At 41.0% G+C, this 26,637-nt stretch overlaps 2 protein-coding genes and 1 pseudogene across 2 annotated transcripts; 2 read left to right on the plus strand and 1 right to left on the minus strand.

Annotated features, from left to right (window-relative positions):
* Nucleotides 1-472: 472 nt before the first annotated feature.
* LOC133732179 (palmitoyl-monogalactosyldiacylglycerol delta-7 desaturase, chloroplastic-like) lies at nucleotides 473-1,888 on the minus strand (annotated as a pseudogene).
* A 3,651-nt stretch (nucleotides 1,889-5,539) lies between these two features.
* Nucleotides 5,540-12,287, plus strand: LOC133725893 (nuclear pore complex protein NUP133). Its single transcript, XM_062153294.1, has 8 exons — nucleotides 5,540-5,786; nucleotides 5,896-6,011; nucleotides 6,104-7,921; nucleotides 8,345-9,066; nucleotides 9,189-9,341; nucleotides 10,456-10,792; nucleotides 11,222-11,289; nucleotides 11,416-12,287. Exons 1-8 carry the CDS (start codon nucleotides 5,617-5,619, stop codon nucleotides 11,962-11,964), a joined length of 3,933 nt encoding a protein of 1,310 aa, XP_062009278.1. The 5' UTR covers nucleotides 5,540-5,616; the 3' UTR covers nucleotides 11,965-12,287.
* A 10,148-nt stretch (nucleotides 12,288-22,435) lies between these two features.
* Nucleotides 22,436-26,565, plus strand: LOC133743703 (putative calcium-transporting ATPase 13, plasma membrane-type). Its single transcript, XM_062171739.1, has 3 exons — nucleotides 22,436-23,328; nucleotides 23,414-23,620; nucleotides 23,728-26,565. The coding sequence occupies exons 1-3, from the start codon at nucleotides 23,053-23,055 to the stop codon at nucleotides 26,443-26,445; spliced, it is 3,201 nt and encodes a 1,066-aa protein (XP_062027723.1). The 5' UTR covers nucleotides 22,436-23,052; the 3' UTR covers nucleotides 26,446-26,565.
* The last annotated feature ends 72 nt before the right edge of the window (nucleotides 26,566-26,637 follow it).

Here is a 26,637-nt window from a genome sequence, read left to right on the forward strand (position 1 = left end):
CGAGAGGCCAGCAATACGAGCATACCCTCACGTTTAAGGAACACACTTTGGAAGTTTGGATGAAATTACTGAATATCGATTAAAAGGAAAATGTTGAATCGGTAAAAGTTAGGGGACAACTTAAATACATTTTACCTAACAAGTATTAGATATTCCGTCGATTCTTGAGCTCCAGGTAATGTAAGTGAAAATTGCAAATTCATCTTCTTCATTTTTTATGTTTTTTTTTTTGTTTGAGAAGAACGGAAATCCATCAACAAGTTAAAGAAACCATAAAAGTGCCAAGCAAATTAAGTTGATCATAAACGTTTACCGACCAAGACTTATTTATCTGATCATTGATCGACAGTACGTATTACACAGATATAAGAAGTAAAACAATAAACTTATTATTAAGGATAGCAAACCTGTTCTCTCTCTCTCACACACACATTTATGTCTTGAATTTGAGTTTCAGTTATTTCATTCTAGTTTAATTGGATCTTTCCTTCACTTGGTTGCATAACGCTTTTCGTTTCTTCTGAGTTTCAGTTGGGAGCTTAATTAACCTCCCTTGCCAAACGAACAAGTTCAAGAAAACCTAATTACATACCATGTGACATCAATCTGCCACCACTCCAGCCTTGCCGAGCTGAGTACTCAAATGCATGGCGGTTGTTGTGCCATCCTTCTCCCTGAAGTACTAGCAGCCCAAACAACCTAAGCAAACCCAATTATGTCATTAAAATTTAGCCATGCATGACCAATTACAAATTGTAATTTCCTTCAAAATTTGCAGGACATTATATATACCAATTGTTTTTTGACGAATCACCGGTATCCCAAACTTGCTTTCCCCATGTGTGGCAAATCGAATTTATTGAAAAAGTTACATGGTAAACATATACCAGCCTCACACCCTACAAACACAAAATGCTAGCTACTTAAGTGTTTAAGAAAACAAAAGAGAAGAAGCTCCCAAACAATAAATTAAGTTACTTTGCATGCAGATGCAGGAGTACTCTCCAGACAAATGGTATGCAAAGAATCAGTAGGTACTTGTTATTACTGAAAGAAAAGATCGATGGAGAAATTTTTTACCAGTCCCCAAACTATAAAGGGTAATCCTCCTACTGCATACAATACAGCTCCAAGAAAAACTGTGTGAAAGATGCATGTGTAATGAAGAAACCTATAGTACCACTGCTTCTTTAAATCTCCAACGTTCTTTAGTAATTTTGCTAATTCATCGATCCTACAAATATTATTCATCGAGAACATTCTGATTAATTAGTACGTACTGAATATTGGACGGGAGAGAGAGAGAGAGAGAGATTTATACACACACTCCCAAACCGAGAATGATAAGCATAGAACCAACCGATATGACTATACCAAAGTCCCTTAACGGGGGTATGAGGGTCACTGGATGTATCACTAAACTGATGGTGACTTCTGTGGGAACTCACCCATTCAATTGGACTTCCCTACAAATCAAAATTAAACAACACGCCATGTTAGTATGTTAGAAATTATACGGGCTAAGATTACCAAAAAAGTTAAACATGCATGAGTGCTAGTGTAGTACAAGCTAAGACGGGTGTACGTAGTTGGATCACAAACCAGAAGCGAAAGAACGCCACAATAAGCAAAAGAGTATTCGAGCCATCTTGAAAGCTTAAAACTTCGGTGAGCAAGGTTCCTATGGTAAGAGAGTTACGCCTAGACCTGTGACATGCAAGAGTACTGGGGCCGTCCAAAACGCAGACCAGCTGAAATGAAAAGGCACTAGAAGAGCGAGGCCATGTATAGCCACAAGAACAAGGATATTGAGTATATCAATGGCAGTCCATAGCCTCCCGAAACATCGTCCCTGCCACTGCATTACCCTAACAAGATCACCTGCCATGTTCGAAGCTTGTGTTTGCGAAAAAATGAAACCCAAATCTTGTTATATATTCATATATGACGCGATCGACCTTTATTATTGGACTGTGCATTAAGGTGTCGGCTTTCGTACTATAAAAATTGAAAACCTGTTATACACTTATACATGTGAATACTCCAATTAAACTTGTTGAGTATATAAACGTGTTAACACCTTTGTATATAAAAACGTGTTATACATGTGTTCATATTTTGCATCATTAATTTTGGGGGGTGAAATTTGCACACCCAATATTACAAACCACACACCCTTCTATTATTTTAATAATATTTTACCTCACATCTCTTTTCACTTTCTAAAATGCCCTTAAGTCAGATTTCTCTCTCTCTCTCTCCTCCAAACCACGACAGGGATTTTTCTCCTATTCTTGACTATGATGTTGGCCAGGCAGATTATACTACAAATGCAACTCAATTTCAAATTTTGAAACAGAAAGGGGCATCCAGCTTGAGGTTCGAAACCCAGAAAGGCAAAACAGACTACATATACAAATTTCATCTCATATGTATTAGCAAAACAGATGCAATTCGAACCAAGCTTGAAGAAAGTCGAACCCAGAAATCGAAGCAAGGGCGCAACAGTGGCGGAACCAGGAATCGATACAATTTCTCATCTCAATTCTCATGTACAAATTTCATCTCATATATTGATATAAAAATGTCCCATACTCTCATCTCAATTTAATGAATTTATACATTGGCAAAAGGCAAAACAAATGCAATTAGAACTCAGAAATCAAACAAAGTAACTGAATTTGAAGAATCAGAACCAACCTTGAAGAATCCAAAATCGAACCCAAAAATCGAACCAAGCTTCGGGACGTCTATGCTTTGCTCCGTCGCTGCTTTGCTGCTTGAGTTCGACCCAGAAAAGCCGTCATTGGACCACGAAGAGCCACCACCACCGGATTGGTATTCGTACCAGCAATTTCTCCTGCACCAGATCTGATCAGCAGAGAACACCCCATAATCAAACCACCATGAGATATCCACCACCATCCCAATCAAACCCGCCATGAGAACGCCCCATCTGATCTGGACACCTTGAGAACAACCCATGAGAACACCCCATCCGATCTGGAAAATTCAAACCCAACGTGCCGCCTTTGACGTCCCTCGAAGCAGTTAGCCATGGATCACAATTGCTTCTTCTCCACCATGAAGAAACCGTCAACCACCCACCCGGCAGTAACCATCACGCACTAGTGAGGCCAGAGGCTCATGCCGGCAACGGGGCCCCACCAGAGGGGAGGACCAAAGAGAAAACTGGAAAAATTCAAGCCTTGCGCAAAATTGCAGTTTACCGAGGAAGACGGAGCAATAGAAGAACAGGGATCGTGGTTTGGAGGAGAAAGAGAGAGAGAGAGAGAAAAGAAAAGGGGGCCGTGACCACTTACTCAATTTCAGCTTAAAAATTGTCCACTTACTCCATTAAGAGTTTTTTAACCCCACTTACCCAATCTAACATCTTTTGACAATTTTGCCCATATTATTAAATTTTCACTCTCTCCTCTCAGTCTCTCCCTCTCTCTCCCCCCTCCCCTTTTCGATCCATTTTCTCTCTCCTCCCCCTTCACCGATTTCTCTCTCTCTCTCTCTCTCTCTCTCTTTCTCTCTATCCGCACCTCTGGTGCGGCGTCGAACTCCGGATCATGCCTGAAGCTCTCTCTCTCTCCGGTGCGGCGGTGCGGCGTCGAACTCCGGATCACGCCTGAAGCTCTCTCTCTCCACCGGCGGTGCGGCGGTGAGGCCTCGAACTCCAGATCACGCCTGAAGCTCTCTCTTCACCTCCGGTGCGGCGCCGAACTCCAGAATCACGCCTGAAGCTCCGGTCGGAGCTACCGGAGTTTAACTAAGTCCAGATGCAGAGCGTTGGCGAGGCTATCGTCGGCGGCGAGGCCGATAACAGGTTGGTGTAGACCACTGCTCTGCTTATGCTGCTCTTCGCAATTCCCTCCACTGCTTCTGCTACGGGTCTCGGGCCTCACCCATCGAAGTCGGAGAAGGGAGATCTGCAACCGTCGAAGTCAAAGATGGGAGGAGAAGAAGAAGTGGGTGCCCATAGCATTTTCTGGGTGCCGGAATCTAACCAGGTCATTTCGCAAGTCAAGGATTTCGTTGCTTCAGTTGGTTGAGTTGTCTACGTGTTGTGCTCTGATAGGTCCTTGTGGTTGTATTCAAGATAGGTTGCGTAAGTCCTACTGCTACGTTCACTTTCAAAAGGGACTGACGTCCTTGTTATTGTTTTGCTGTATATGAGATTCACCCAATTTTTAAATCAGAATTAAATTAGTATACAATTTTAACATTTTGGTTGGAAGTGGTTATATACACAATGTCAAATTACGAGGTCATTTGACAATATGGGTTGTTGCTAGAAGTTATTGTTTTGTTTATTATGATTTGGTTGGGCAATAATAAGATCATTAGTGGGCAATAAAACGATTATTGGAAGATAATAATAAGATTATTGGGGGGCAATAATATGATTATTGGGAGGCAATAATATGAGTATTGGGGGGCAATAATATGCATATAAATTGATCAATTGTGCCTGTAGTGTATTCATTTTGGTTTTGGGAGTTTATGCAATTCACTGGAGGGCAATAATATGAGTATTGAGGGGCAATAATATGATTACTGGGGGGCAATAATATGGTTACTGGGGGGCAATAATATGGTTACCGGTCACCAGTCCGATAGCCGGATTCCGGTCATCGGTTGCCGGAGTCCGCCACCGGAGTCAAGCAAGGTCTCCAATGATTTATTTCTCTAAGTGACAAAAAAGGAGAGGGCAAAATTGTCCCAAAAATAAATAAAAATGAATTAAAAAATACTTAATTGGGTATTAGGGAAATAATCTCTTAGAGTGTTTGGGTAAGTGGAAAAAAAAATTGACTCAAGGGCATTTTAGGAAGTGAAAAGAGATGTGAGGAAAAATATTATTAAAATAATATAAGGTGTGTGGTTTGCAATATGGGGTGTGCAAATTTCACCCCCCCTTAATTTTTTTTGCTAGGGCAAACAATGTCATATTCACCATCATCTTCATAAAAGGTAACTAAAAATGAGCAAGCAAGCTTATGTGGCAACCATTTAACCATTGGAAATTTGGAATACTCCAATGACCATGATTTTTATGACTTTCACAAACTTCACATTTCTAGTGAAATCCATGTTGGTACGTGTTGGCTTTCATATAAAAACTCGTTATATATATATATATATATATATATATTCATATTTTCTGTAAATTTACGATTCTAAACATGAACATTTCAGGTTGCACAGGCTTGGTTTGTTCATTGATTTGATATAGAGCGGTACTTTAACGATCATCAATTTGGCTGAAAATTTACTGAAGTGATTTACTCATAGGGATCATTCATCTTCGAATTTGAAGACGAAATTTGGTTCTTACATTGTGATGAGCTATTATCGTCTGATTATTTATTTATTAAAAAAATATATTTTAGAAAAGTTCTCTTATTAATTAAAAAAATATATTTCTTTGTTTTAAAAAGAAAAAGAAAAAGAAAAAGAAAAAGAAAATAATTCTCAAAAAAAAAGAAAAAAAAAAAGAAGGTCTCACACTCTCACTCTGGGTCAAGGTCTCACTCTCAGTTCATCCCAAAACCCACAAAATTTCCCTCTCTTTTTCTTTCTTCTCTCACCCACCAAAATCACAAAATGTTCTCTCCCGGAACCAAGCGGCCCAACGCCAACCCTCGCCGCGACCAAGGCTCTCCGGCCACTCCTCTCACCGAGATCCGGCGATCCTCTCCGGACAATTCTGTCCCCAATCACCCCACCACCGGCACTCCGGCTCCCTGGGCTCCTCGCCTTTCCGTCCTCGCCAGGTATAGCTCCCTGGATTCTGTATTAGGGCTTAATTGTTGGTTTGAATCGTAATAGCAGAGTTGTGTTGGTGAATGTTACGGTTGATTTGAGCTGTTTCTGCTTACCTAGGGTTCTACCGGGTAATCAAAACGAAAAAGGCGATGAAATTAAGCCTGTATATGTTGGAGAGTTTCCGCAAGTTGTTCGTGATGAACAGGCTAGTATGCTCCAGAGGCATGTTCATGGTTAGTATATAGTGGGCTCCATTAGCTTGCTTTTCGAAAAAGATTTAGTGCTTTGGGAAGGTGTGCTATGTATTCTGTTGTTTTTGTTGCAGGCGATGCCTCGGTATCGGGTGGAATGGAGAGAGGGACATCATTGGCGTGGATTATATGCGGAGGCAGACTCTTTGTGTGGAGTTATTTGTCTCCTGGTTCGTCGACGAGTTGCACTGTTCTTGAGATCCCTGGAAGCGTTTTCGAAGGTGGGGAGGCTGGGAGGACCGGTGGGAACTCGTGGTTGCTCCGCGTGGTTAATTGGGATAACACGTCTACGAGAACAAAGAAAGTTGTGAAACAATGTAGCTCTGCTGGTATTGTACTGTGTAACAAAAAGACCCGCGCTGCTGTGTATTGGCCTGACATATACGGTGAAGGGAGAACTGATCCGGTTGTTAGTGTTGCATCTTCTGATGAATTGGAGGTGGCGTCCTCACCCATTGATAGGAAGACTCCCCAAAGGAGGCAGCAGTTACTTAGCAGGCACAGGAGTAGTTTGACTGGATCTTGTACTTTTAACTCTCTGATTGCGTGTGCAGTCCCTGATTCCCGTAATGAGTGTGTTGCAGTTGCCTGTAGTTCAAATGGTGAGCTATGGCAGTTTCATTGTTGCCCATCTGGTGTTAGCCGTAAGAAAGTCTATCAACACAATCAGACTTCATCCCCCCAAGGGGGTGACAGTGGCAGCAAAGGCTATCCAAGGTCACTGACCTGGTGCTTTCCAAATCTTCATGTGCAGGAATCCAGCCGGCAATTTGTTGTTCTGACAGATCGTGAGATGCAATGTTTTAGCATTGAACTTTCTCCTGATTATGTTGTGTCAAAGCTCTGGTCTCATGAGATTATTGGCTCAGATGGTGATCGGGGTATCAAGAAGGATTTGGCCGGGCAGAAGCGAATATGGCCTCTTGACATGCAGGTAGACTATCACGGTAAAGTGACTACCATTCTAGTTGCTACCTTCTGCTTGGACCGGGGTAGTAGTTCAAGCTACACGCAGTATTCTCTTTTGAACATGCAGTATAAATCTGGAGGTAGTATAGCACCTACTCAAGAAACAGTTTTAGAGAGAAAAGATCCTATCCAGGTGATCATTCCAAAAGCAAGAGTAGAAGAAGAAGACTTCTTATTCTCCATGAGACTGCGGGTAGGGGGAAAGCCTTCCGGATCAGCAATTATACTTTCTGGTGATGGAACCGCTACAGTATCCCATTATTATAGAACGACTACACGGCTTTATAAATTTGACCTACCTTATGATGCTGGAAAGGTTCTAGATGCTTCAATTCTTCCCTCTACAGATGATGGTGAAGAAGGGGCATGGGTTGTTCTAACTGAGAAGGCAGGAATATGGGCAATACCCGAGAAGGCTGTTATGATTGGTGGAGTTGAACCTCCTGAGCGAAGTTTATCACGTAAAGGTAGCTCAAATGAAGGATCCGCGCAAGAAGAGAGAAAGAACCTTACATTTGCAGGGAATCTTGCTCCTAGAAGGGCTAGTTCTGAAGCATGGGATGCTGGAGATAGACAAAGGGTTATGCCTGTAATTGCACGTCAAACTGCCCAAGATGAAGAATCAGAAACTTTACTGAGCCAGCTTTTCCATGATTATCATTTACATGGGCAGGTTGATGCATCACTTGAAAAGCTAAAAATTGCGGGGGCATTTGAAAGGGATAGAGAGACTAATGTTTTTGCACGACTGAGCAAATCAATTGTTGATACCTTAGCTAAACATTGGACAACAACCAGAGGAGCTGAGATTTTGGCAATGGCCGTGGTATCCTCCCAACTCACGGATAAGCAACAGAAGCATACAAAATTTCTGGAGTTTCTTGCTCTATCCAAATGTCATGAGGAGCTATGTTCTAGACAGAGTATGTTCTCATGCATAATCTACTTACAACATATGTTATTTTGATGTCAGTATGTCAAAACTTATGCATTCAGTGTTATAAAAATAGCACTCGTATAAGTACTTCCATGCATGCTTTTACAAATTTATTTTCTTTGGACGGTCACATATGAACTGATTAGGTTAGATTCTATTCCAGAGGTTTATTTATATAGAAATTAGCTGGAGAATTATTAGTGAACCATGTAGGGAGCTTGTTATTTTCTCTTTTGTGCTCTACTGCTAATTTGTCTCTGTATTTCTTTCGGACATATGGAGTATATTAATTATTACTTTGTAGATGACTAAGGTGTCCTATATGGAATTAGAAGCCTAGTAAGTACATAGATTAGTGGTTCAGTAGGCTGCTGTTGACCCAGCCTAAGATTTTAGTTTTTACTGGCAGGACATTCTTTGCAAATTATCTTGGAACACGGCGAAAAGCTTGCTGGAATGATTCAACTACGGGAATTGCAGAACATCATCAGCCAGAACCGCTCCAGTGGACTCAGCACCTCCCGTTCTAGTCCAGAAAATCAAATATCTGGTGCTCTGTGGGATCTTATTCAATTAGTCGGTGATAGAGCCCGTCGGAATACGGTGCTTCTAATGGACAGGGACAATGCTGAAGTATTCTACAGTAAAGTTTCTGATCTTCAAGAAGTGTTTTCTTGCTTAGACAAGCAGCTGGAGTATGTAATCCCTGCAGAGCAGCCATATGGGATTCAGGTCCAGAGAGCTTGTGAACTCTCAAATGCATGTGTTAGTATTGTCCGTGCAGCCATGCAATACAGAAACACGCATCACTTGTGGTATCCACCACCTGAGTGCTTAACACCCTGGTATTGCCAAGCTGTTGTACGCAATGGGATGTGGCAGGTTGCTTCCTTCATGCTGCAACTGTTAAAAGAAGCATCTCAGATTGATATGTCTGCAAAATCAGATTTATATTCTCATCTAGAACTGCTGGCTGAAGTTCTGCTTGAGGCATATGCTGGTTCTGTCACCGCCAAAGTTGAACTTGGTCACGAACACAAAGGCTTATTAGATGAGTATTGGAATAGAAGGGATGCACTCCTAGACTCACTTTATCACCAAGTCAAAGATTTTGTGGAAGTTGGGCATGAGGTAATTTTTATTAGTCGAGAAAGAATTATTTAATTTAATTTTTTTATTATTTTTACTCAACAATATCTCTACCTTGTCACTGGTCCGGAATAAGTATACATCCTTGAACTTTCTCTTAGCAGAATTTGAATGAAGGATCTGATGAGCTCAATGAAGAAATTTTTGGGAAGCTTTCTTCATGTTTGCTTCCCATGGCAAAGCGGCATGAATGCTACAGTACTTTATGGAAAATATGCTGTGACATTAATGATTCTGAACTACTAAAAAATCTGATGGTATGATTTTGATGTTACTTGTTTATTTTCAGTAATGTTTTCTCTGTGGTTCCCCCACCCCTCTTATGTTCTAGTAATGACACTATTAACATTTTAATTAAACGAGGCACGTTTTTGGCGCATTGGACCGCACTTACACCAAAAAATTTGAGTCAAGTTTAGAGCCAAACTTCTCCTGCTGTTTCCACATTCTCAATGAAGTGGTGTGTTTTCAAGGAGTTTCTGTAATTTGGTGCTGTTGTTGTTACAACATATGTTCTTTGAGTGATTCACTTTTGTGAAATGAGTTGACTGGGAACTTTTACCTGCAAATGAAGGAAGATCAGTTCACGTGGAAAGACATTTTGACCTCTAGATGGAGTATTATTAGAAAATACCTCAAAGCTATATTTTCAGCTCTGTTTTACTAGTCAACTAAAATGTATGCTAGTGCTCAGTTATAATTTTAACAATACAAAAACACAGTAATTTGTACTTATATGTTTAGTATGTGAAAGCATGATAAATTTGTTTTGCATACACACCTTCATAGCAAGTAAATATGCAACTAGAGGTCAAGTTGGGTATCCTCATTTCAGTTGCCAAATTGTAGGTAATATGCTGTTTCAAAATTTAAGATCCCTGTGCATATCAAGTTTCTAAAACATAAAAGTTATCTCCTCCAAACTTGTGTTTTCCCTGGAGCTATAGTTGGTGTGGTTTTAGTGCCTTAGACTGTGCATGGAAAGGTTTCGTACTTGTGCACAGTTATTAGTTGTATAGATCAAAAAGATGTTTCCATTTAACCATTGAAGCAGACTAACATGCCTTGGTTGTTTCTTGAAGCTTTTTCCTCTCTTTCTTTTTTTTTTTTTTTTTGAACAATTGAAACTTTTTCCTCTTGATGGTGCAACACTTTTGAAGACTTTGAAATCTACAGTTGAATAACCATGTCTTCTTCTGTAAATATTTTCACTGTTTTCCCATGTTGGATCTCACCCTTCTGTTCCATCTTCATCATTTGCCTTGCAGAGATTGTTTATTATATTTCCCTTTTTCTTTTTAATTTTTTAATTGAAAGTATTTTTATTTTATGATTTTTCTCATTTACCTGATAATTATTTATTATATACAGCATGACAGCATGGGACCTAATGGAGGGTTCAGTTACTATGTGTTCAAACAACTATATGCGAGGAAACAATTTTCCAAACTTCTCAGGCTTGGGGAAGAGTTTCACGAAGCGCTCTCAATATTTTTAAAGTATCATCCAGATCTTCTGTGGCTTCATGAAGTGTTTCTTCATCAGTTTTCTTCAGCTTCAGACACCCTTCATGAATTAGCTCTTTCTCAAGAAGAAAGCTCAATTTCAGAGCCTGAAGATGGGACTGGTCCTGGGCATCTCACTACATTACCGAAGCTGGCAGATAGAAAGCGTTTTTTGAATCTCTCAAAAATAGCTGCAATTGCAGGTCCTTGTTTTTTTTATCTTCCTTATACTGCGTAACTTTTATTTGAACAGAGTTTTATTTTTATTGCCAAATTAAGTTGAGATAGTAATTTGTATGAACCGTCAAGTTAAGCCACTCAAGTGACTTTATGCTCACTGTTGCTTGTGAGGTTTTTTTTTTCTTTTTTTTTTGGTGCTGTCTTCATTGGTACGAGTGTTTTTGACATCTCAAAGATAAAGTAAACTTCCCTTGCTTAAGAAGTTGCAGATAACTGAGGACTATTTAATCTGTGTGGTTTACTGCTTCAGGATGTTGGAGATGCTTTATTGTAATATTAATTGGGGAGGATACTATGGGATCATTTCTTTCGTATTGTGTGTATATTGTCTGCTATATTTAAAGCATTTATACTGATGATGTGATCACTTAAATTATTTGCTTCTCTAGCAGGTAAGGATGTTGACTGTGAGATCAAAGTGAAGCGCATTGAGGCTGATTTGAAAATCCTAAAAGTGCAGGTTGGTTCAAACAAAATTTTGTAGAATGCATTACTGCAACATCTTAGTCTAGCTTACAGAAATATAAAAGAATTTCAACCATCTCCATTCAGTGCCATTGTTCACCCAATACATCATCTCTTGCAGGAAGAAGTAATAGAACTCCTTTCTTCTGATGAAACAAAGCAAAACCTTGACAAGCGGCTACTTCATCCAGAAGATCTTATCAAGCTGTGCCTCGAAGGTGAAAGCGCAGAGCTCTCATTGCGGGCTTTTGATGTTTTCGCATGGACCAGCTCCTCCTTTCGTAGGACCCATGCAAACCTCTTGGACGATTGCTGGAGAAATGCCGCTGATCAAGATGATTGGAGTAAAATGTACCAAGCATCGGTATCTGAAGGGTGGAGTGATGAGGAAACCTTGCAGAACCTGAAAGAGACGGTACTTTTTCAGGCTTCAAGTAGATGTTACGGACCTGAAGCTGAGACTTTCGGAGAAGGGTTTGATGAAGTGCTCCCACTGAGACAAGAAATTGTGGAGCCTTCAACCATGAAAGATTCAGTTTCTTCTGTAGAGGCCATACTTATGCAGCACAAGGACTACTCGGAGGCTGGGAAGCTGATGCTCACTGCAATCATGCTAGGTAGTTTACAGTATGACACCATAGAGGAGGAGGGTCCTGTTTCTATGGAATGACAGTCAATAGTGATGAGTTTCTGGATGTGTCGTTGTCAGTGCTATTTGATCAATACGACTATAACCACACACAAATTGTAGCGTACCAGTTTATCCATCACAGCTCTCTAGTCTCTAAATTTGATTTTTACCGTCAGTCATTTTCTGAGGCTTTACTGATTGAGGGATCATACATTTTGAATTGTATGTTTTCTAGCAGAATGCATCGTTCGGAATATGAGCTCTGCTGGTGGAGTAGGGCTTAGGTTTTTCAAGTACAAAGCAACTGTAGGAAGAACAGGAGATATGAACCTGAATTCAAATAGCTTGTGAATTCATTTTTATTACCTAGAACTAGAAGAGATAACTGTGCAGTTACAAACTCTTTACTACATGTATTATTTAAGAAAATCACAAGTTGGACGAGTAATCGAATCTGATTAAAATCTGCGGTACGTCATGTGATTCGGTTTTAGAAGAAAATGATACAAGTCAACCAAGATAAATTTTTGGCCTCATCCATCCTTTCTTACAGGAAAATAAACCTATTTCGGCAACGTCATACATAAAAATAAAGTCAGTCGTCCCTTAACGTTTCCACACAACCGCGTACAGCGTGTACTGATCCTATAGTAGTACCAGCCTGAATTGTATGTTTTCTGGCAGAATGCTTTGTTCGGAATATGAACCTGAACCTGCCATATAGCATGTGAGTTCATTTTAATCTCTACTACTAAGCGAGGCGCTCTTTTAGTGTCAAAGGCTTCACCAATATTTGATTTTCCTGTAATCCCATTCAAACATGCTTAATTAGGTCACTGAAATTTATTTTGGGTAAATTCCTCCTATGGTACCTGAGGTATTGCTACTTGGATAGTTTGATACCCGATGTATTAAAGGGGACAGTTTGGTACCTGAAGTTAGACTCTGTTTGACACTTTGGTACTTCTGTTAATTTTTCTGTTAAATGTAAGGATAAAATTGACATTTAGAATATATGTATAAAAACATAATAAAAAAACATGAGTTTGTGGGTTGATTGCCGTTCTTCATAATTTTATAGGTATGAATTAATGTTTATGAATTATGTTGAAGGTGAAATATTCAAATTTTATGTTAAAAATATATAATAATCAGATTTTTTTTTTGTACTATTCTCTATGAATCCACTGATTTTTCCTCCAAAACTTGGATTTTTCCTCCTCTTCATAAACACAATGCGATGATATTATTTGGTATTATTTTAGGTCTTCATACCTATAAAATTATGAAGAAAATCAACCCACAAACTCATGTTTTTTTATTATGTTTTTATACATATATTCTAAATGTCAATTTTATCCTTACATTTAACAGAAAAATTAACAGAAGTACCAAAGTGTCAAACGGAGTCTAACTTCAAGTACCAAACTGTCCCCTTTAATACATCAGGTATCAAACTGTCCAAGTAGCAATACCTCAGGTACCATAGGAGGAATTTACCCATTTATTTTCTACGGATGAAATCGTCAAATGATACAATAAGGCAAACAAACGAAAAGCACATCAACTCCCTCCTAAAAAACTACCACTACAATAATCACAATTGCACGTTTGTCATGTAATAGTTACAGTTTTTTTAAGATGATGGCAAATATATATTTCAACCCTGTGATACAACCTCAAATTCTCAAAGCATAATTGCTGAAGACATTAGGTAGATTAGCAACTGATGTAAAGGTATGTCTTCATAGTTCATATAAAATTCTTTTTTCACCACGCGCCATGGTCGCTACTCCGCTAGTTACTAAGAACTGGAAGAGATTATAAGGCATTTACAAATCTTTTACTGTTGAAGGAATATCGATTTAGTGTGCCTTATCAAACTAGGAGTATCAATAGGAGAGAAGGTTCTAGATTTCCCAATCCTACACGGATTGGTATTCCTTGTAACATTAGAACTAGTACTCTGTAATCCCTATATATAGGGCTCCTATTCTCAATAATAACACACATCTCTCTCGAATCTATTTTACTTAAACACGTTATCAGCACGACTCTAGCCACAAAGCAAAAACCAAAAACAAAACCCAATCAATCCTCTTCACCAAAATCTGCCGAAGCCACCTAGCCCGAGCTAGCCCTACCACATCACAGCAGCCCCTGCTGCCCTGCGCGCTGCACCTGCAGCCACACGCCCCTGCGTCGCTGCCCTGCAGCCCCGCACCCGTGCGTCCACCCCACGCTGCCCCTGCAGCGTCCCTGCAACTCAGCTGCTCGTCTGCGCGCCCGTGCGCCTACTGCTTCCCCGCGCACACCTGCGCACGCTGCTGCCCCGCCTACGCACCCGTGCACCTGCAGCCCTACACCTCTGCTGCTGCCCCTGCAGTTTGCCTCCGCTGCTCCTGCACCACTACTACCACCGCAGCCCCTGCTACCCCGCATTCGCTGCACGACTCTACTCGGATTGCTTCGCTCCATCACGCCTGCATCGACACGCGCGTGATCCAAAAACCGAAATCAACAAGTAAGTATTCAAAAGAGTAAGTTTTGAAGTTCCTGTTTCCCGAAATTTATATTTCCTCCTTCTTTTTCTCGGGGACTTGAAAACCTTCATTCTTCTACATCCCACCTTTCTTATAACATGGGTTTGATTCTTGAAAAGCGGAATCGTGGGGATTCACGCAATTAACGAACTAAGAGCGTTCGTAAGACTTCGGACTAAGAGCGTCCGTAAGCATCGATTTAACTAACTAAGAGCGTTCGTATGCTACGGACTAAGAGCGTTCGTGAGCATCTATTTTGACCATTCAAACATCATTGTTTCGGTCTAATCCAATTATTCTTGGAAATCGATTTCTTGGTAGCATAGCTCGGAAATCTTATTTATATTAGTTTTCATGGAAGCATTGACTCTGAAACTAACTTGTTCTTGTTTCATCTTTCAGGATGTCAAACATGAACAAACTCGATTTTGTTCCATTGGATTATGCAGGGAAAAGGTATTTAATTTGGGTCACTGATGTCGAGATCCACCTTATTGCCCGTGATTTATTGCATACAATCCAAGAGCTTTGTCCTATAGAATCAGCTCCAGACCCTCAAACTGAGAAAGATAATTCCAAGGCACTTGCCTTCATGAAACGTCACATGGATAGTGACCTATAGTTTGAGTTCATAAATGAGGATAGCGCCATAAAGCTTTGGCATGCGCTTCGCGAACGATATGGCAATGTTCGTGACTCCATACTTCCGAATACAGGAGCAGAATGGAAAGATCTTCGCTTATCTGAATTTGACACTGTCAGACAATTTTATTCGGAAACTCTCAGCATCAGAGCAATGATGCGTCTTTGTGGAAAAACAATCACAGAAGACCAATTGATTGAGAAAACCCTCAATACCTTCCCCGTCTATGCTATGAGGTCCTCTGACTTACTCCGGACTCATGTAAATGCAAGACGGATCACAAGTTTTCAACAGCTTATTGAAGCTATGACCACTACTGAAAGACATGACAATGAACTTGTGCAAAGAAGATTTGATAGGCTTCAAGATAGCTATCAAGAGCATCGTCCTATGGCTAGAGAAAGTCGCCATCGACGTCATGATCCATACGATCGGAATGCTCAAGAAGGTAATCGCTCAAGGCGACAATCACACGACCATAGGAGGCGTGATTTTGAGGGACATAGGGTTGGAAACCATGGAGCCAACGTTGGCCATGGGCACCACTTTCCAACGCCACCAGTCCTAGGGACTATGCATATTGCGCCAATGCGCCTCAATCAAGAGAGAATCATCTTTATGGTGTCTATTTCTGATATGGAACGTCTGATCAATGGACCTGAATTTGCAATGTACCTACGAAGGTAGTCGCATCAGGGTGATCAAGACATCGAGTTCACAAAGACTTTAAATCTGGCGATGAAGACAAAATGCCGCAGATTTTTATAGTCTTTATTATTTCCAAGAATCATGTAATGGCAATTATGCCTTAAATCAATAAAATGACTTATTGTATTAACTCTTTCCCTCTAGGCGTACTCAAGAGTAATTGTGATGTCTAGGCAAGGTTTGATCTGAGAGAACGGTCTTAAAAGTGAGCAACGCTCCACCAAAATCTCGCCTTACCTTACCTGGTCACAACCAAATTGAAATTACCGAACGGATTGAGTGACTACGATTTGTCTACAGTTTGATTTTTATGCTGGATTAGATTTTGGTCAAGAAAACTTTGATGTAATCATTGGCTATTATTAATAAAGTATCGATTTATTTTGCATGTCATGGACATATTTTTTCGAACTTTATTACTTCAAAGATATAAGAGCCAATGGTTTTCATGTGGAAACACATTGTGAGAATGGACAAGAGTTCCTTTGCATCCCCTCTAATGACTACGGACATAAACGAGTCTTAGAGAAACTTATGTGTCGCTCTAGTGGGTTGTATGCAACCACTATTCGAATCATTGAATCCAATCATGTTATGAGAGATGATTTATGGGATTCTGACACATATAGACTTTGGCATGACCATTTGGGACACCCAGTGTTTGGCTCCAATTTTACTGCAGCTGGTCAACAGTCTCTTTTCTTGCGCGGGCGTGCCAGCACCGTTCGGGTTCGGTCGTCGGGGGTGTCCCTTGACCTGACTTCTTTCAAGCAATTGTGGACGAGGAGAGCACCAACCTCGTCGTGGGATTCTTTGTGCCTCGTGGTGAGGACTTTGCTGAAGTTTCTTCTTGTTAACACAATCGATACTCAATGTTGTAGATCGAGCAGAGCGACATCACCGGGAAATGTTGAGATCTTGCTAAAGCGTGACTTTAGCTTGGCTGGGTTGCTAGGGCGTTACCCTTGCTTGGCTGGTTCTGTAACCGTTGTGGTCGCGGCACTACCGTCGGCTCCCGAGGAGACTAGGACCGAAGCACGTTGACAGAGGGTTTGGTGGCACTGAAAGTCGGCTTCTGAGAAGACTAGGACTAGGAGTGAGATCACCGGTAAGAGAAAGAGAAGGAGAGGAGTTGCTCTAGAGAGAACTTAGATCATCTTAGAGATGTTGTTGTTGTGTTGTGAATGTGTCTCTTAGAATGAGAAGAGAAGGTGTTTATATAGGGAAGAAAAAGAAGAGTGAAATGATGAGTGGAAGAAAAATAATGAAAGTAGATCTAAGTTCACTTGTAAAATATGGAAAAGATAGAGAAAAGATGAAATGAAAGCAAAGCATGAAGGTGCAGCAACATGGAAGTGGTGATGATCTATTAAAGAGATTGTAGAAGAAAAATATATCCAAGGAAAAAGAGAAAAGCATCTAGCTTTCTTCATGTGGGTAGGAAACATGAACATGTGAATATTGAGCTGGTTTTAGGTCAGTTTCTTCCCCTTTATTCCTTCAATTATTTCTCCAACAAGACTTCATTATATGCCTTCGACTTCTTCATATGAAATCTTCCACTATGAGTGTAGATCATCCTGACAAATTTTCAGATTTTTATTCCATGTGGTTGGGCCGAAAATGCTGCTGGACCTCTTACAGGTCCAGTTTTCCAGTTTTGCTTCTGTAGAAAATTGGGCTGATTGTTTGAAGGCCTTCCACTCAAACAAAGCTCTGGCACTCTTCATAAGAAATGATCCTTGGGCTGTCTAGAATTGATCTGCAGAGTTTCAGCTCATTTCAAGTTCATTTGGTCAGTCTGCCGCCCCTCCTTCCTTGTTTAGCTCGGTTTCTCCTAGCCGAAGTAGGAAAATGTGCTAAAGTTAACTTTTCATGCTTCCATGCTTGCATAGTAGGCTTTATTTAGCCTCTAAATATATATTTCGAGCTTGTCGACAATATATAGCTTGAGCCACTGACATTGGCTCAATTTCTCCAACACATGCCTTGTCAGGCCAAAATGTTCATTTTGGGTCCAAACACCCAGGTCGTGACATGATGATCCATATATTAAAGACTTCACACGGACATCCATTTTTCAGAACGAAAAGAAGTAAAAATCGGATTTTGGACACCGAAAGAGCACCTGCGCCTCACGACACCGTTCACCTCCAATACCGGCAATCCTTGGCCGGCGCCGCCGTCCCCCTGCGGCCTCAGTGTGGCATTGACGCCACCTATGCTCTTTCCCCTCCAAATTTTACTTCTCAAGTCTTTTGTGACTTCGTGGCTCAACCAAAATCCTCATTGGTTGTTTCTAAAGCCCATATTTCGTTCTGCAAAGCCTGCTCTTTAGCAAAATTAGGATCGAGACCATCCTATGCAAAGGACACTAAAGAAAATATACCATTCTTTCAAAGAATCCAAGGTGATATTTGTGGACCTATTCAACCATCATGCGGACCATTTCGATATTTTATGGTATTGGTTGATGCATCGACACACTGGTCACATGTCATGCTATTGTCCACAAGGAACGCTGCATTTGCTAAACTCCTAGCACAAATAATTAAGTTAAGGGCTCACCACCCTGATCATCCTATTAAGTCTATAAGATTAGACAATGCTGGAGAGTTTACATCAAAGACTTTTGATGATTATTGCATGTCCATTGGGATTGATGTTGAACATCCTGTTCCTCATGTTCACACCCAAAATGGTCTCGCAGAAGCCGCCATTAAACGACTACAAATGGTCACTAGGGCATTGGTAATGCGCACCAATCTCCCTATTTCTGCTTGGGGCTATGCAATATTGCATGCAGCTGTACTTATTCGTCTGAGGCCCACTGCCACTCAACCTTTTTTCTGCGTCCCAGATGGTGACTGGGTATGAGCCTAATGTCTCACACTTACGCATATTTGGGTGTGCAGTTTATGTGCCAATTGCGCCACCACAGCGCACCAAAATGGGTCCTCAAAGACGATTAGTCATTTATGTTGGATATGATTCTCCAACGATTATCCGCTACATAGAACCCTTGACAGGCGATCTCTTTACCGCTAGATTTGCGGTTTGTCACTTCGATGAGACAGTCTTCCCGTCGTTAGGGGGAGATAAGAACATCAATCTTCAACAGGAACGACAGGAATTGTCGTGGTCTGTCCCCACTCTATCTCATCTTGATCCCCGAACCGCACAGTCCGAAATTGAAGTGCGGAGAATTCTCGATCTTCAGAACGTAGCAGAATCGATGCCTGATGCGTTTTCTGATATCGCTAAAGTGACGAGATCACACATACCTGCTGCAAACGTGCCTGCAAGGATTGATGTCTCTAAAAGTAGAGGACATGACGCCAACTCAAGAATGCATGAGCATGGCGCCAACGTTCCATCTCTCAATGATGGTGACGTTATGGCTAGGCCCACGGCTCCTGCCAGGAAGCGCGGGAGGCCCATAGGTTCGATGGATTCTCGCCCAAGAAAGAAAGCGAGTTTGGCACAAAATAATCCATTAATCATCGATGTGAATAATCCATCTCATGAGAATATTCCGGATTATGGTTATGTCCAAGAGACATCATTGGGGGACGCTCCAATGTCAGAACCAACTCCAGAGAATAGAGAGATCTCCATAAATTACACTAGTGTACATGAGATGATGGATAGAAATTCTATGGCGATTGATGATGCATTTGCATATCATATTGCAAAAGGAATTATAGAATATGATGATATCGAACCTCGCTCTGTTGAAGAATGTCAATGAAGAGCAGATTGGCCTAAATGGAAAGATGCGATCCAGGTTGAATTGGATTCACTAACAAAGAGACAGGTATTTGGGCCTGTAACGCAGACACCCCCAAGTGTAAAGCCTGTTGGCCATAAATGGGTCTTTGTTAGAAAACGTAATGAGAAAAATGAGGTGGTAAGATATAAAGCCCGCCTTGTGACGCAAGGTTTCTCACAACGCCCTGGAATCGACTACGAGGAGACATATTCTCCCGTAATGGACGTTATAACGTTCCGCTACCTTGTCAGTTTGGTAGTTTCTGAAAAACTTGACATGCAGCTTATGGATGTGGTTACAGCATATCTCTATGGGGATCTAGATTCAGAGATATATATGAAGGTTCCAGATGGACTTCAATTACCCAAATCAAGTGGCTCTAAACCACGGAGCGCGTTTTCAATAAGATTAAAACGCTCACTATATGGATTAAAACAATCCGGACGGATGTGGTATAACCGTCTAAGTGACTACTTGATTGGGAAGGGATATATTAACAATGAAATTTGCCCATGCGTGTTCATTAAGAGAACAAGTTCCGGATTTGCAATCGTAGCAGTTTATGTCGATGACATGAACCTAATTGGAACTCTAGATGAGTTGAAGGAAACTGCTAAATACTTGAAATCCGAATTTGAGATGAAAGATCTTGGGAAAACACGGTTTTGTCTCGGTTTAGAACTCGAGCACCGTAGTGATGGAATTTTGGTCCATCAGTCTGCATATAGTCAGAAAATTCTAAGGCGCTTTCATGAAGATAAAGCAAAGCCTGTGAGTACTCCCATGATTGGTCGTAGTCTTGAGCCAGGAAAAGATCCGTTTCGTCCAAAGGATGAGGACGAAGAACCATTAGAGGCCGAAGTGCCCTATTTAAGTGCAATAGGCGCATTATTGTACTTAGCTCAATGCACAAGACCAGACATCTCATTCGCAGTGAACTTGTTAGCTCGACATAGCTCTGCGCCAACACGCCGCCATTAGATTGGTGTCAAGACAATCTTTCAATACCTAAGAGGTACGATTGATATGGGCCTATTTTATCCCTACAGAGAGAAGAGGAATGACAGAAGAATGGGATCGGACCCCATTAGGCATGGAGCCGCCGTCCATAACATGACCGTCGGCCATGTTGTCACCGCCAGCGCCGCTGCCGCCCATGGTGGCCGGCCCCACCCTACTCCCCTCCATCAAAACGACAATGATGTTTTGATGGGATTTGCTGATGCAGGGTACCTCTCTGACCCTCACAAAGGTCGCTCCCAAACTGGTTATGTCTTTACCATGGGAAGCACTGCGATATCTTGGAGGTCTACGAAACAGACCATTGTTGCTACTTCCTCGAATCATGCAGAGATTATTGCTCTACATGAAGCCGTTCGTGAATGTATATGGCTAAGGTCCGTGATTCGACATATTCAAGGAAGTTGTGGTTTGAAGTCTACCACAGATGAACCTACATGCATTTATGAGGATAATGCAGCTTGTATTGAACAAATGAAGTTAGGTTTCATCAAGGGCGACAACACCAAGCATATATCACCCAAGTTCTTTTATAATCAGCAACAACAATCACTTCTAAAGATTGAAGTGAATCAAATCCGATCAGAGGATAATGTAGCGGACTTATTCACTAAGTCGTAACCTAAATCCACCTTCGAGAAACATGTGAAGAGCATCGGATTGAGAAAGTTATCCGAACTCCCACGATTGTAGCAATCAGGGGGAGATATCGACATCAGGGGGAGTTATGATGTCTACATGTTCGATCTCGAAGAGTGAAGGACGTGTTGTGCTCTTTTTGTCCTTCGACTAGGGTTATTTTTATCCCACAGGGTTTTTGTTACCTGACAAGGTTTTTAACGAGGCAACGGATGAAGCGTCACCACCAAGTTTGAAGCGGCACAAGGGGGAGTGTTGAAGGAATATCGATTTAGTGTGCCTTATCAAACTAGGAGTAGCAATAGGAGAGAAGGTTCTAGATTTCCCAATCCTACACGGATTGGTATTCCTTGTAACATTAGAACTAGTACTTTGTAATCCCTATATATAGGGCTCCTATTCTCAATAATAACACACATCTCTCTCTACAATTCTCTCTCGAATCTATTTTACTTAAACATTTACCTTTTTATTGTCATTTTTTTTTAATCCCCATCCTATCTTTATCTAATGATGCTGCTTAATTTTGAACTTGTGACCTTTACGGTATCGGTTATTCCAAATAATCAGCATGTCACAGTTCGTTCTTTGGCATTTACAACTTCTTTACAAGATGTTGCATTATTTATGAAAGTCATAAGTTCGACGAGTAATCAAATCTGATCAAGATTCGCCCGAACTTCATGTGTATCAGTTTCAGAAGAAAATGATACAACTGAACCAAGACAGAATGAGAATGTTGGCCTTGTTTGTCCCTTACCAACTACAAATCTTAAAGAAAACAAACCCAATTTGGCAATGTCATACATCCTTATTCGTTTTTCTTCTTGGATTTTTATATAAAGTCAGTCTTCTCCTTCCATTTCCACCGAAACGCGTACACATGGCACTCCACCATAACCAATTCCTAAAGAATGGTAGTGTATGATACTGGTCTACTACACAAAAACAGCCACTTTTTTATAAGACGGCCCATTGGTCTTCAAACTTATCTCCAAGGCAAACTTTTCTGGGTATATCCGATATAGTTTCTGGGTAATGTAATGTGGACTAGGAACAGTAAAAAAAAAAAAACAGAAGCAACCAGGAAACTTCCTCTCGAGGAAGCTTCCTAGTTGGTTCCTCCAGCCTCCCTATAAAATAAGCTCAGTATTCTTCACAACTCACAACTTCACCATCCCCACTTCTCTGTACTGTTGCACTGCCTTTTTGTTTCTGTTACATTTGGGGAAATCGTACCCCAACCTGTCCTAACTCGATCTATTCGAGCCCTACGGAGGTGACGAATTTGGAAAGTTACAGAAAGAACATTCTTTTTCTTACATTTACAACAATCCCCGACCTGTCCTAATTCTAACCCATCAATTACTTCCCTTTCTCTCTATCTGGTTGACCAAAAACTTGTTCTATTACCTTTCGTTTTCTTACTTGGTGTCTTTCTTGATATATCCATCCCATGTTTTTGGCTTTCTCTGCCATGCATACTTAGGAGAGCATGTAGTTTTTTGTTGAGCTGATAGAAGCACTCAATAACTCATTGAGATCTTTACGTTAATTTAAGCAAAGCTAGGAGCAAAGACTTATTGGTATTTTGCAGTATATTTGCTGGACTTTTACCTCTACCAATGAGCATCAGTCATGTTGTTCTTTCAGTACTCTATAGCAGCCAGACTCAGTACTGATCATGGCCTTCTTCTAGGAGCCAAAGTTTTACCAAGCTTGTCTTAACGTTTTAAAGCTGCAAAGTTCCCCTGCTAGAAACTTTTCCTTTTTGTCTCTAATTTTCTTGTAGCACAAGAAACATGCCAAACAGTACCATTGGTGATCAAGCTTCTGAAGGTGTCAGCCACTCGACTTTTACTACTGACCTTATTCAAACCGTTAGTAGTTGTGTCCAATATGAGCAGAGCAAGCAGAGCCGCTGGTATAAATACATTGCTGTTGGGGTTTTCATCTGGCGCACCAGAAACAAGTCACGCCTCCGCAAAGCAAAGGCCCCTCGTTATCAACGGTTTCTGAAAAAGGTTGCTCACCTTGATGTGGGACAGACGGTCTCACACCTCGGATCCTACTTCAAGGTAGAAATTAACAGCTACCTTAATCATTTCTATAGATTATGTTTCTACTTTAACTTATTAAGTCATTTCATCCACTATATCACAGGATCGTGCTGCTTATATCCCTTTATTAGCACCAACAACTCCAACAACGCCGCCGGACGCAGCTGCCTCAAATCATGTGATTGACATCCCTCTTCAAGAATGGCTTCTGAAAGAGGTTGCTCGCATTGTGAGAGAGAAGGACTTGAATGCACTGCGAGCACGCGGTGGTGTTGATGGTGTTTCAGCACTTCTCAGGTCTCACTCTGAGGTAGCAACCGATTTAAGCAGCAAACAACTCCGGTTCTTTAACCTATACTTGATAGAGAATGATCATATACTTTTACTAAGTCATTAATTTGATTCACCAAATCACAGGATCATGCTGATGATGGTGGTCAAGTTCCACAACTATCATTGAAGACTACCAAGCCTGTTTTCTTTCACTTCCTGTTGAAGGCTTGCAATCAGTACACAATCTTTTTCCTCCTAGGCTCAGCTGGGTTGCAATTTGCTATTGAATTTATGAAGCAAGGAGTCAAACAAGGGTGGCATGATGGTGTTGCCATACTTGTTACTGTGTTCCTACTCGTTGCTTTTCCTTCAGTTGGGAACTATCGCAACGAGAGGAAGATGGTGAAGCAGTTGATGGAGAGGAACAAATTTCTGGTGGATGTTGAAAGAAATGGAGAATCTAGAGCGGTTATGATATCTCATGTTTCGGTGGGTGATATAGTTCATTTGAAGAAGGGAGACCATGTTCCTGCTGATGGCTTGTTCATAGATCATGGTGTGGAACTGGTCTTGGATGAGGTATTGAGCCCCACAATTGATTTTGAAAACAACCCATTTGTGTTGTCTGGTTCAAAAGTTATTGAGGGCCAGGGTCGAATGATGGTGACATCTGTCGGTGTCAATACTGCTTTTGCAGAGATGCTGAGCTTGGTGACTGAGGATCATAATCCAAATAGGAAGACTCTGTTACAAGCTTTGATGGACAAACCATATACTTATATGGAGTATCTTGCGTGTTGTGTTTCAATTCTGATTGCTGTTGTGGTGCTAATACGGTTACTAGTATTCAGGAAGCATGACAACTACAATGACAGGCCAGACCTGAAAGGGGAAGTTTCAGTGAGCTTGCTGATGAAGATTTTCGAGAAAATATACTTGAAAACTCAAGGAAGGGTCTCCACTTTAGCAAGTGTTCTTGCTACTGTGGTAATTGGGATACAACATGGAATGCCCTTTGTGATTTCCCTTGCACTTTGTCAATGGAAGGAGAAGGTGGTCCAAAATGGGGCAGATCCTCGGAATCTTTCAGCTTGTGTCACCATGGGACTCATAACAGTCATCTGCATTGAAACAACTAGTGAGAAAATGTGCAACGAGATGGAGGTTATGGACTTTTGGATAGGTGATAAGGATTTAAGCAATGAAGTGGAGTCTGATCAAACTGAACAATTTGCTCTCAAAGGACTACGTCAAGAGATTTCTGCTACCCCAGCAAATGATTCGTTCATTTCTTCGATCAAGACCAGATGGGGCGTTACTGACATGGAGGTATTGGAACAGACATTTATAACTCTGGAAGAGAGAAAATTGAGTTCTGATGAGAAATGTAGTGGCATCCTAATGAGGAAAACAGAGAGCAGTGCACAAGATATGCAGCTGCATATGAGTGGAGATGCATCAACAATCTTAGACATGTGTTCACATTATAATGATAAGACTGGGGAAAGTCGTATTCTGGAAATTCAGAAGAGAAAGTTTAAGCTGGTCATTAAGAACATGGAGGAGAAGGGTCTTAGACCGATTGCATATGCTTACAAGAAAACAAATGTTCAAGAATTTACAGAAAATGGGTTGAAATTGTTGGCACTGGTGGGAGTCAGATGCCCATATCAAGAAGAGCTTAAAATTGCAGTGGAAGCTTTTAGAAAGGCCGGAATAAAAATCAAGCTGGTATCCGAGGATGAGCTCTCAATAGTGACTGAGCGAGCTTCTGATCTTGGAATCTTTAACCCTGGTAGTGGTGATATGGAGATTATCGCAGGCGAAGCTTTCAGAAGACTCAACTCCATGGAAAGACTAAATAAGGTGGATTTGATATCTGTGATGGGAAGTTCTCTCCCAAGAGACAAGCTTCTCATGGTGGAGCGCTTAAAGAAAAACGGTCACATAGTAGCGTTCTATGGAGGGTTAACCATAAATGATACTAGGACTTTGAAAGAAGCTGATGTTGGAATCACAGAGGATATATGGAGCACTGAGATGGCCAGAGACAATGCTGATATTATAGTTAAGGATGGCTGCTTATGGTTCCTGAACTTGAAGTCTGGGAAATGTGCTTACCACAACATTCAGAACTTCTGTCAAATTCAGCTCACGGCTTGCATATCCGGGTTGCTAGTAACGTTAGTAGCAACGATGCATTCAGGGGACTCTCCATTGACCGCAATTCACTTGATTTGGGTGAACTTGATAATGTGCCTTCTAGGCAGCCTAATGATGGTAATGGAGTTAGAACGCCAGGAGCCACTTGCTCAAGAACCAGCGCCAAGGACTCAAGAACCGGCGCCAAGGGCTCAGCCACTTATAACCAAAGCCATCTGGAGAAACATAGCCATTCAAGTTTCATACCAGGCTTCCATCTTGCTGGTCTTGCATTTCATGGGAAATGCAATAGTGAGCATGAACCAAGGCGTCCCGGGTACCATGGTTTTCAATATTTACACCTTGTGTCAGGTCCTTAATCTGTTCAGGGCCATGCACCTACTGAACAAGGAAGTGCTAAATGTTGTTCTTCACAGCTATTGGTTTTTGATGGCCTTGGGGGCTGTTATGGTCATGCAGGTGGTGATTGTTGAGTTTGGGAAAGGACTAGCCAGTGGTGTGAGGTTGGATGCAATACAGTGGGCATCCTGCTTCCTTCTTGCTGCTCTTTCATGGCCGTTTGATTTGCTCTTTCGAAGAGAAAATTTGGCATTGGGGAGAGCACCTATGGGGATGTCAAGATTTTACATTTGTGCTTCGTTGTTCCTCATTTTCTCTGTATCATATTGTTTCGAATCAGATTATGCACACACAACATAGCAGTTAAGTTAGTTTCCAAATGGTAAACAAACCATATATATCTTTAGGTCTCAATGTATTCCAAGGCCTCTGTGTATAATTGTATATGTAATTGGGAACACTGTCATTTGTAAATGTGAATAAACCTTCTTTTTTTTTTTTTTTTTTTTTTTTTTTCCTGCCAATTTCAATGCTTGATTGTATGTTCAATTT

This window comes from Rosa rugosa, chromosome 1 (assembly GCF_958449725.1).
Source record: "Rosa rugosa chromosome 1, drRosRugo1.1, whole genome shotgun sequence".
Lineage (NCBI taxonomy): Eukaryota > Viridiplantae > Streptophyta > Magnoliopsida > Rosales > Rosaceae > Rosa > Rosa rugosa.

What these genes read in the sequence shown, in the direction of transcription:
- LOC133725893 (XM_062153294.1), top strand. Translation starts at nt 5,617, where the DNA reads ATGTTCTCTCCCGGAACCAAGCGGCCCAACGCCAACCCTCGCCGCGAC. An exon ending in GCTCCAGAGGCATGTTCATG is followed by an intron (nt 6,012 to 6,103) that starts GTTAGTATATAG and finishes TTTTTGTTGCAG; the next exon opens with GCGATGCCTCGGTATCGGGT. An exon ending in AAAAATAGCTGCAATTGCAG is followed by an intron (nt 10,793 to 11,221) that starts GTCCTTGTTTTT and finishes CTTCTCTAGCAG; the next exon opens with GTAAGGATGTTGACTGTGAG.
- LOC133743703 (XM_062171739.1), top strand. Translation starts at nt 23,053, where the DNA reads ATGCCAAACAGTACCATTGGTGATCAAGCTTCTGAAGGTGTCAGCCAC. An exon ending in ACCTCGGATCCTACTTCAAG is followed by an intron (nt 23,329 to 23,413) that starts GTAGAAATTAAC and finishes ACTATATCACAG; the next exon opens with GATCGTGCTGCTTATATCCC. An exon ending in TTCTCAGGTCTCACTCTGAG is followed by an intron (nt 23,621 to 23,727) that starts GTAGCAACCGAT and finishes ACCAAATCACAG; the next exon opens with GATCATGCTGATGATGGTGG.